The 11,188-nt window shown below is 38.4% G+C and overlaps 2 protein-coding genes across 3 annotated transcripts in view; one reads left to right on the top strand and one right to left on the bottom strand.

The window, feature by feature from the left end:
- Positions 1 to 2,989: 2,989 nt before the first annotated feature.
- On the top strand, positions 2,990 to 6,853 carry star2 (steroidogenic acute regulatory protein 2). Its single transcript, XM_007558304.2, has 7 exons — positions 2,990 to 3,097; positions 3,193 to 3,285; positions 3,359 to 3,483; positions 3,603 to 3,761; positions 4,259 to 4,443; positions 5,784 to 5,877; positions 6,432 to 6,853. Exons 1-7 carry the CDS (start codon positions 3,034 to 3,036, stop codon positions 6,522 to 6,524), a joined length of 813 nt encoding a protein of 270 aa, XP_007558366.1. The 5' UTR covers positions 2,990 to 3,033; the 3' UTR covers positions 6,525 to 6,853.
- A 1,923-nt stretch (positions 6,854 to 8,776) lies between these two features.
- Positions 8,777 to 11,188, bottom strand: part of adamts14 (ADAM metallopeptidase with thrombospondin type 1 motif, 14) — a 49,858-nt gene continuing 47,446 nt past the window's right edge. For both annotated transcript variants that reach the window (XM_007558302.2, XM_007558303.2), the window contains exon 22: positions 8,777 to 11,046. In XM_007558302.2, coding sequence (XP_007558364.1) covers positions 10,490 to 11,046 — 557 coding nt within the window. In that variant the 3' untranslated portion in view covers positions 8,777 to 10,489. The remainder of the gene's footprint in view (positions 11,047 to 11,188) is intronic.

Below are 11,188 nucleotides of genomic sequence, written 5' to 3'. Positions count from 1 at the left end.
TCTCCACTATGTTAACAGTCAGGAGAAGGGGAAACATGTTCCAGCACATAACCAAAATACAAGAGAGTCGCATCTGTGGGATGGAACACAACAGATACAAAATACGGAAACAGAAAACAATTATCACTCGACATCGCAGCTATTCGAGAGGCTGAGTAGCCTTTTGTATTTACAGCTAGTATGTGCACAGTTTGTCTGCATATACTTTTCTAAATTCATCACATTCTTTTTCTTTAATTTGCTTTTCTGCTTGCACTTATTTAATTAAGGCAATCATATCTTGTTGCTTATGCAACTAGATAAAGAGATGAGCAGGTTCATGCTCATTATGGAATCCCTAGAAAATGAAAATTCAATTAAAAACCCATTTTTTAAATACTGTTGTCCTCATTTCTACCACATGAATGATCTTTAAATCTCAATGGTTTGTAGATCTTAATAAGTGGGTGGGTTTGGTTCATTTTAGACTGTAGGAGCATTTTTATGAACTGAGCTACAAACTGCAGCAACGGCACACGAAATTCAGCCTCTCAACCAAATGAAGACGATCTGCAATCTGGGTCTTTGTATTGGTTGATGCTGCTCTGAATCACTACCTGGTTAAAACTAAGTAACATAAGCTCCTATTTGAAATGCACTGCAAGTATTCAACCGTACATATAGACCAGATATTTACATTTTTTTCCTCAGTCATTAAATCAAAAATAGCTTTGGATAAAATAGCTCACGATTTTTGAGTTGAGTGCAGATATATATGTGAATGTCTTTTTTGTTATCAATTTGAAGAAAGCAGCCAAGACATCAAGAAAGAAATTCCCAGATAACTGAAAATGCCACATGCATCTGTTCAAACAATTATAGTAATTATAAGTAGCCAAGCCTAAACCACGTAGAAATGTTTACCTCTCAATCTGTTCCTCTCTGGCTCAGAGAGGAACATGTCCTGGTGCAAGATGACTGAATTAATAAAAGACCTTGAGAATATGGACTAAAGCTGGTGATACAGTTTCAATATCGACAGTAAAAACTATATGCCGGTATGGGCAGTGAGGAAGAAACCATTTTCCCAAAAGTACCATGAAAAGTACATCATAGTTTATAAATGCACTGAGAGAAATAACTTCATTTGATGATCATCTTTGCATTTAGAAGAAAAAGGAAGAAGCTCGCAAACCCGAGAACACCGTCTACAGTGTGACGTACACTGGTGGCCACATAATCTTGTGCGCTTTGTCTTCTGCAGGAGAGATTACATATATACTTTCCCCATTCGCTCAGACAGTTTCATTTCAGGCTTGAGTCCTGGAGTCGGGGTTAGTGGTCTGCACAGAATCTTAGCTGTCACAGGCCTCAAGGACTGCCCTCTTCTGGACGGAGGTCCCTGAAGTTGCTCCTGGAATCTATTGCAGCCAAACCCCAAATTTGGCAATCAGATCGCCAAGTGCATCAATGGCCAATAGGACCACTCGAGCTCTGACTCTAGACAACATTTTTTAATCTTTTTTTTTTTTTTTTATGCTTTCTGATTTCTCATTAAACTTGTGTCACTTCTACTGCTGTGATGTTAACAGTCATAAGACTTTGAAATTTAATCAGAAATTTCACTAGGACACAGAAGACATATCCAGGTGGAGAGGTTCTAATAAAATAGGTCTGGTAACGTCTGTGGTCAGTTGCATCCCCATGGAAAAACAGAGTGAATCTAGAAAGTTTTGACATGTTACATAAGATGTGTAGATGTCACATCTTGCAAGATGCAGGCCTATGGCTTTTGGACTGTGCAGGGCAAATGAAGACAGGTGATTATACGTGGGAACTAAATGCATCCATTATTCTTTTGCTGAAGTCCACTTTACATTTTAATCGTTCTAAGTCACTATGCTGCCAAGATGTATTTTTTATTTTTTATTTTTTTACCAACACTTCACTTTTTTCCTCATTAATTTCGTTCGTTTAATCTTACTGTGTTATAAACCTTGTACATCAGAAACAAATTAAATACCCACATTGCCTTGTCAGCAGGTGAAGTTTATCATTTACGTCAGGGATCCTTCTAACAAGGACACCTGTTGGCTCTTGGTGATAAGGGGAAGCTGGTTCCTGGCGCACTGCGAGCAGCGACTCTGCAAGGCAGCTTTGAGATCACAGGGCTGCTCTGGGCTCTTTATCAAATGTTTCACACAAAGAGCAGTGCCATACACACATGCACACACAGGATGCAGAAACCATGCAAATGAAACTCAAGACGAAACAAACTCGTCGTTAAGAAGAGGGAGATAAAACTAGAGAATTTCTGTGAGGTGAATCATCCAATATTCCAGAGGAAGAATCTTTTTTTTTTTTGTGATTATTAAACAAATCTGTCATCGGGTAAAATGTAAGTAAGTGAAATAATTAAAACTAAAGTGGAATTAAGCAAAGGGGAAAATTCCAAAAAGTACTGTTTGGTTTCTACATCTGCTAGCATGCTAGCAAAGTTTTTCTCAAACATAGTGTTCCCAAACTTTTCAGCAAATAGCACTGGAACAGAATTAAGTTATTTGCTATAATAGAATTATACATTACTATTGATAAATAATAATTACCCAGCCAATAATAATACAACTACAAAAAAATGCCACGGTTTACTATATCAATTTGTAATGCTATTATAGCGCAGAATTTATAGCAACAGCTCTGCTATTTGAAGTAGTTTTTTTTTTTTTTTTTTTACACCTAATTAGTTTTTATTTCTCACCTACAGCCTCTGGAAACTCTTACTTAATTATCTATGTTTCTTGCTAAAACCAGTCTTTTCCTAATGTGTCTTTTATGCAGCCTTTTCTTCCCACCTTGAGTTCAATCATCTGTTTTGGTTAAAGAAGAAAAAAGAAAAAAACCCTCATGTCAAGCACGGCCTTCAGGACTGAATCCAGAACAAGTTCTATCGTTTTTTTTCTCCGGCCCTTATCTCTTTGGAGTGTCCTTCGCGAGCTGTATAAAGACGCGAGGAACTCCTTCGATACTTTGCTGTCTCTGGCAAAGACAGACAACATGCTGCCTGCTGTGGTGAAGCTCTGCTGTGGAATATCCTACCCACACCTCAGGAGCATGTCAGGTAAAGCAAAGGAGGATTGGAAAACAAAAAGCTTCCCTGTGCTCCATTCAGATGCTATACATTCTGATTCTTCTTCCTCCCGTGCTAACTTGCAGGGCTTCAACGCACAGCTGTGGCAGTGATAAGCAAGGAGATCACTCAAATGAAGCACTGGGCCCAGATCAAACATCACATCGGAAAACCTGCTGGTATTGAAACATAGGTCTGTTACTACTACTTAATGTTTTGCTATGAAGTTTTACTCATCCACGTTGCTTGCAGAGCCCAAAACAGAAGTGGCGGTGAGTGAAGATCAGCTGTTTTACATACAACATGGCAAGGAAGCACTGCGGAAGGCTGTCAGCATGCTGGAGGACGGTGAAGGATGGAAGCTGGAAATTCAAGAGGTAACGTCGATTCGCCAACTTTCTTTTGTGTCTTAAAAAGTGTCCTTACTGTCAAATAAACTCCTTTTGGTCACTCTTACATAAATGTGAAAGTTGCATTATGTTTCATCTTGTTTTAGAACAATGGTGATGTGATCTGTAGCAAAGTGATACCGGGGGCTGGGAAGGTCTTCAGGCTGGAGGCAGTATTGGAAGCCAGCTTGGACGACCTCTATGACCTCCTGTTTGTCAGGGTTGAGAACATGCACGAGTGGAACCCGAGCATACAGCGAGTCAAAGTGAGCTCAATATCATTAAATAACTTATGAAAACCTGTAGCTGTGACAATAAATGTTTTATAAGCTGCAGATGTGAGACTTGAAAAAGTTCCACTGTGTAGACTTACTGGAGTTTTCTGATTTTCTATGAAGCACTGACTCCAGCTGCTGTCCATGTCGTGTGAAACTCCCCAGAACTTTTACATAGACTTTATTTTTACATTGCTCTCATTGTTGTGATTATCCTTATTTCTTATTAATATTTTCTACCACATTTTGTCTTTCCATTTGACTTTCCCTTAATAGGCACAGCACTATGTGAACAGAAAGCTTCTTTAGCAATTACATAACTATTGACTAGTAATTCACTAAATCACTAGAATGGTTCAGTTTTTTTACGATTACCTTTTTGCTTATTTCAGCTTATTGCTCATATTCATGTCTTTTTTTGAGTTTTGTGGGTTATAAAACATACAAATCTATCATTGAAGACTCTAATGTTGTTTTTTTGGTTGTAGGTTTTAAAACGAGCCGGACCCGAAACAATCGTAACTCACGAAGTTTCAGCTGAGACAGCAGGGAATCTTATTGGACAAAGGGATTTCCTCAGCGTCAGACACAGCTGCAAAGAAAAATCCTGCCTTTATCTGGGAGGAGCGGCAATTCAGCTGGAGTCTTTCCCACCTCAGGCTGGATTTGTGAGGTATGCTGTAATCAAGCCAAACTCCAAAACCCATTTATCATTCAGTGTTGAAATTTTCTGAATTGCTCCATTAAAAATCTGCTTTGATTAGCTCTGACAGTTAAACTTGTCCAAAAAACACAAAAAACAAACAAACAAACAAAAAAAACGTGTGCAAAACCCACTAATGTGAGAGATACAATGCCTTGCAAAAGTGTTCATATTTACTAAATGCTTTTACAGTTTAGAATAAATAAGACATGCATAGTCCAAAGGCGGAAGAAAATTATTTTTGAGTGTTTTTACAAATAGAGAACAGCATATTCAGCCTATTTTACTCGGACACCCCTAAATGAAAGTAAACATGTTGAAGACAGTTCCCTAGAAAGATGAGATCAGATTTACACATTTTGGTTTTCCTGCAAAATGGATTGTGTGGCAGAAATTAGCACCCTGAATACACCATTACCACGGTAAAACAGGTACCACGCTTCTGGAGAGGCTGTAAAACACTTGACACCGTGATGGAGGTTCCCCTTTCAACTGGATAATGAGCTTAAGCATTACATGAAATTACATGTAATTACATTACATTGAAATTACATTAAAATGATCCAGTGTAAACATATCCCATTTAGTCTCTGCTAACTGCAGAATATTGTGTGGTTTTACAAGGCTAAATTACAATTACAAATCCGTGGCATAGTTTAGTTTCTTGTTTGTGAAAAATATTCAGAGTCTTAATATGTTTGTTGAGCAAGTAAAATCCATATTAATTGCACATATGTTTTTCGGTTGCAACACCTCTGTGTTTGGAAGAAGTGTTTTTACTAAAGATGATCAGTTAAGATTATGAAATGGAAATGACACATCAAACAGATGTAATGGTAATTCAAGACAAGAGCTAAAGTCAAATGTTTAGATTTGTCATTTTTAATCTTTTACTGAGATGAGGAGTGCAGATTTTAGGTAACTAGCAAGCACATAAATATATCAACTGTATTAGTAGTTAACTATATTAGGTGGGTAATTCATTATAGTGATATTTGGTCAGTATAATCTTTCTTTTTTTTGTTTTATGTTGATGGAAATAACTGATTTTGTCTGAACTAAAGATAAGGTGTGGTTGAGGCTAACAAGAATGTTACTGGAGGCAGTTTGTGTCGACATAAAGCCAATTTAAATGCTGTCCTGCTGTTCAAATGTGTTTCCAAGAGAAATCAAACAGACTTTAACCGCCTTTTGGCCTTTTACATGGGAAAGTTAAAAGAATGTGATTCAGGGATGCATGGCATACATTATATATGTGTCATAATTAGCCTTTTATTGAACTATTTCTTCTTATTATTATTCTAACGCAGAGCTGAGGACGGGCCGACCTGCATCGTTATTAAAGCTCTGGATGAGGACACAAGGAAAAGCAGCTTTACATGGCTCCTCAACATGGATGTGAAGGTGAACTAATGAGCTTTTTCATGTAATAAGACTTCAAATATGTAGCTTTTGTTCTAATGCCAAATTAAGATAGTCACGACGGCAAAATAAATCATTTCAACTTGGATGCAAAGTGCTAGGTACATAGGAACAGAAAGTGCTTGAACAAAGCATCAGTTTGTGAATAATAAGTTTGTTCACAGGAGACAGGAAAAACGGTCCGAGTTGATGTGAAGACAGATTGAGCTACATATAGGAGGATCCTGAAAAAAAAGTAAAGGTTGCAAAAGTCTTGAGACTGAGGCGAAGGTTGAACTTCCCACAAGGATACTGAGTCTTAACCCTGTAGCCAAAGCTACTAGAAGATAATCTGAACAAACTAAAAACTCTACATCTATTCCTATACATCTACTCTATTGGTGTTGGTCTTTGTTTCACAGAATCAAAACAAAATGCATCACATTTTGTGGCGCAAAGAACTAAATTCCCCAACATTACTGTCTTACTTCATCCGTTTCTTCTTTGTATATTGGAGCATATTTGTAAAAGAAAGTTTCCTTCTCGTTTTTCCTCAGGGCTGGCTGCCTAAGTCCATTGTCAATCAGGGTTTGCCTCGAGCACAGCTGGATTTCACAAGACATCTTCGGAAACGTCTCAGTCTGAGATGACTGAGTCCTCGTGACCGTCACACTGCAGCAGCACCTTGCCCTGGTTCAGAGAAGGCGGGGGGCACAGTGACAGACTGCCCGAACGGCAAGACGCTACCCTGTTGAAACGAAATGCTGCCCGGATGATATGACCTGCTTGAAGAAGAGCGAGCAGAAGGGAGAGCCAGCCTTCAGGTGGATGGAAGCTGGATTATAATAGGAACAAATGTCAAATTGTGCCACTTAAACCTCTCAGAGATTTCCTGTTTAAGAGTCACAACTTGTCTCTTGATACATGACACCCTGCAAATGACTGGATAGAATTAATAAAGTGCTTAAATGCGCGTGTACTGGCTGTCTTGTTTTTACTTAGTACTTACAAAAATAGATTGAACGCATTAATTGCAAACTATACAGCACATGTCTCATTACAGGAAGTGTCCTGTAGATCTGCACTCATTGATTTAGAATGAAATGAGCCGTTAAATAAAGGTTGTAGGATATAAAATCTTATTTAGAGCAGCTGTTGTGATCTCCATTCACATAAAGAGCCCATCTTTTTTTTTTCACTCTGTCACAGTACAACAATAGACTTCAATGTATTTCATAAGTATTTCACTTCACAAGTGTGAAAGTTTGTTCAGACTTTGTAGTGTCATCGTTTTTTGTTTTTTTTAGCAATCACAGCTGAAAGTCTTCTAGGGTATGACTGTCAGCTTCACACATCCAGATGCTGAAAGTCGTCATATTAGATGTGGAGCATCTCTGAACATCTATCTTGTCGCAAATTTCCAATCTCGCTGTACGAAGGAAGACGACGAACTGAACAGTTTATTTCTGCAGCAGAATCGTGTCCAGCAGATCTGACAAACACATCAGCCCGTCAATAAATGGACGTCAAATTACATGTGCTTATTATTAAGAGTCGGATGCAGAAAAGAGGGAAAGGAGGGTGAGAGAAAAGAGACAGTAATAGGCATACTCACTGCTGTGCAAAAGACGAAACAGTCAGACACTGGCTGCCGGGGCAAGTCACTTCACAATTTTCCCAGAACATATTCCACAGTTTGATGTTTATTACTGAACTTCTTTGGTCTTGGAAACGCTAAATTGGTGGCCAGTGCACCTCCCACAAAAACCCCACAGAACACTGTCTTAAGCTCAGGTTTTGCATGTAGCGCAATCCGACCTCAGCCGCTTCCTCCACGTGTTTATTGCGTCTCCCACCAAGCTTGTGGTAAACTTAAAACATGACTTTTTATGATTTGCTCTTAACACTGGTTTTCTTCTTGTTACTTTTCTGTGAAGGTTCGTGCATGAGTGCATGACTAATATTTGTCCTGCCAACCTGAGCTGTGGATCTCTACAGCTCCTCAAGAGTTGCAATAGGCTTTTTTTTTTGTCTACTTCTCTGATTAATGCTGTCCTTGCGCAGTCTGTCAGTTGAACTGGTTGTCCACTTCATAGTAAGTTGGCAGTTGTGCCATATTTTTCCCATTTTCACATGTTGGACTGTTATACAACATAACCCCACTTGAAACTTCTCCACAACTTTACTCCATCAGGTAATTATTACTCTCTTTATCCTCTGACAAAACATCTGAGGCCAGATTAAACAAAGATGGATGACATTTACCAATCAGCTGATTCCTGAAGAACATCTGTGGTACTGGATTTTGCTTTGGGTAAAAGGGAGCCGAAAGCACCTAAACACCACAGTTTTCATGTATTTATTTTAAAAATCCTTTGGAAACCAAGTATCATTTCCTTTTCATGTCACAGTTATGCTCTAGTTTGTGTTGGTCTATAAAATAAAATCCTAATAAAACACATTAAGGGCTGTAATGTAACAAAACGTAGTGGGGAAAATCGAAGGCCTGTTTATACTTTTGCAAGGCACTGCGTTGTCACAAACTGAAACAAACTTAACTAAAATAAAAAGGAACAGTGAAATCACAAAAAAAAAAATCATTGTTCTTACTTTGAAATAAATTTTACTTTGTTCACTTAACCACTTAGAAATTCAATAAATATTAACACTTAAAGCTTTCATTCATGTACGTATATACAAGAACTATACAATGAACATAGTGAAGATGTTAGCTAGAGAGCAGGAACTGTGTAAAAGTATTTCCAGCTTCAGTTCGTAGACCTGTAGCATTGTCTATTGTTTCTAATTCCAAATGTTTTTAACATGTAATTTACACTATGTACACTATCTTAAAACTGCAGGAGTTACAAAAATATCATAACATGTTCTTTCTGAAGTTTTGTTTTTAGTCCTTAAAGCATCAAGTCCCACAAAGGTAGACAGAGGACATGCTACAGTACATTGGGGTTGGCTTGCAAAAGTCATAATTTGGCTTCATTTAAAACAAATCATCATTATACTTGGAAAAAAAAAATAAAAATAGCAATAAAAAAAGAGCACCAGAGGCAGGGAAGCAGTGAGGTCCCTGCCAGAAATGCAGACCATAAAATTATCAGTGTGCCACCAGAAAAAAAAAAAAAAAAACACTTAAAAAATTATGTTATTGAGTTTAGATGTGAAGCTGAAATGAGACAAGTCAATACAGAAAGCTTTTTTTTTTTTACTTGCTGGGTTTTCATCATCTGCTTAAAGGTTCAATTTGGATAGCAAGATTTATAATATGGCTAACGTACAATGCAAGACAGTGAATGCCTTGCACTTTAATACTAATTGATAGTGTCACGTCAGTGATACGTTTCAACATGAATTTGTAAGTCCGGGAAAGGAAATGCCGTTTGGTTGCTTGAGAGCCTTAAAAAAAAGTTCACTTTTTTTATAGACTGAAACATAAAACCTCATTGCTGTTAAGATAACAACAAAGTATGCAGATTTTAAATTCAATGTAAATATGTTAGAAAAAAGTGAGAAATAAGGCCCATAGTAATCTAAAATAATAGCCCCTATTGTCAATTCTATGTTTCTTTTGATTTATTTTATTTTACTTTTTTAATTAACACACCATGGCCTTGACTGTTTAGATGGCTTTTGTTCAAAAACAAATATATAAAAATGAATTAATTATTCTGTAATGCAGTAGATTTACCCACCAAGTAAAAAAATGGATTTCTACTTAGAAAATTATTATTTAAAATAATTTTAGAATTAAAACAGAATTGGATTAAATCAATATGGGCTGCCAATAAAACCTCTGCTGGGTATATTTGGGTGGAGATTTACGATTAAATTAAAAAAGTGAACCAGATGGGGTCCTGTGGTGGCGCAGGGGTGAAACACAACCCACGTTTGGAGGCCTTAGTCCTCGTCACGACCATCACAGGTTTGAGTCCTGGCCTGATGACCTTCGCTGCATGTCTTCCCTCTCTCTCCTTACCCAATATCCTGTTTAACCACCATCAAATAGAGGCCAATTCAAGCCAATTAAATATTTTTTTTTTTAAGTGAACTAGATAATCTATAAAGTCCAACTTGACGATTGCTTGGCACAAAGAGGTAATGTAAAGATTAATTATTTTCCTCATGATCTAATACTTACAATTCTCTTTTTTTTATCTGGGAAAGGGTCAATAATTATTCTGGTGTTACACTAATGAAGCTATGGTGGGCACATGCACCGACATGTTCACAATCCAAGTTCAATAGTAGTTCTAATGCACTTGAAAAAACAGGCTAACACAACTGTACACAGATATAAAACATGAATGTAGCTATGCAGTCATCACATTTTGAACATGTCCTGTAGTCTGATTAGTTTACAGCACCTGTGTTTTGACTTTTTTCTTCTTCTTCTTCTTCTGCTTCATATTTTAAGCACAGAGAACAGAGTGTGTGCAGATGCTTCACACATTTTGCTCTGAGGTTTCGATGAGGTAACCATCACTGGGCTTGTCAGGGTTCACTGGCATACAGAAAAACATTGTTAAAAAAAAAAAAACAGACGAGAAGTGAGCTGACGTTTCTATTCAGTCCCACTAATGCTCACAGCATTGCTCACGGTTCATTGATGAGCCAACAGGGTTCTGTGACTTGAGTCCCTCTCTGATCCTAAATTGTCCCTTCTTGACCTGGCGGCAACAGGGCCTAAAGTGCTCATCGGATTGTGCTCTTTCGACACACCTCCACTTGAGTCTTGCTTGGGCCGCGGCGGCCCGGGAGGTAGACGAGTGTCCACGTGGGAATCTCTCCTCTCTTCGTTTGGTAAGGAGTCGATGGTGGGATGTGGAGACAGAGCAGCATCTGTCGGTGGAGGAATCTTAGCAGCGGCGGCCGTGGTTGGCGCAGGGATGGTGGAGAACAACCGTCGTCTCATGGCTTTAGTGGTTTGTTGCAGGCTTGGAGTGGTGGTTGCCAGCCACGAAGCCTTGGCTGAGGCAGAATGGGAGGGTGTGGAGGTCTCAGGTTCAGTCTTGGAGCTGGAGTCAGGAACGTGTGCAGTGTGGCTTTCCTTTTTGTTGCATGACTCACAGCAAAGCTTATAGTAACCAGGGATGGAACAGTAGCGAGCCAGAACTTCCATTTGACAGAAAATTGATTTATCCCCCAGACATGGCTCATCTAGAAACGGAAGACAACATAACATTACTAAGAAAAACATTTATGTAAGAGATGCACCAAGAATTGACGTAGCGACAGGAACTGACTGATGTTGAGCTTAATCAAAATCTCCAGTAATCAATGAATGCACCGCCATGTGGAG

Source organism: Poecilia formosa, unplaced genomic scaffold, assembly GCF_000485575.1.
Source record: "Poecilia formosa unplaced genomic scaffold, Poecilia_formosa-5.1.2 Scaffold95, whole genome shotgun sequence".
Classification (NCBI taxonomy): domain Eukaryota; kingdom Metazoa; phylum Chordata; class Actinopteri; order Cyprinodontiformes; family Poeciliidae; genus Poecilia; species Poecilia formosa.
The sequence above is the reverse complement of the archived record's forward strand: the minus strand, read 5'-3'. Positions and strand labels throughout refer to the sequence as shown.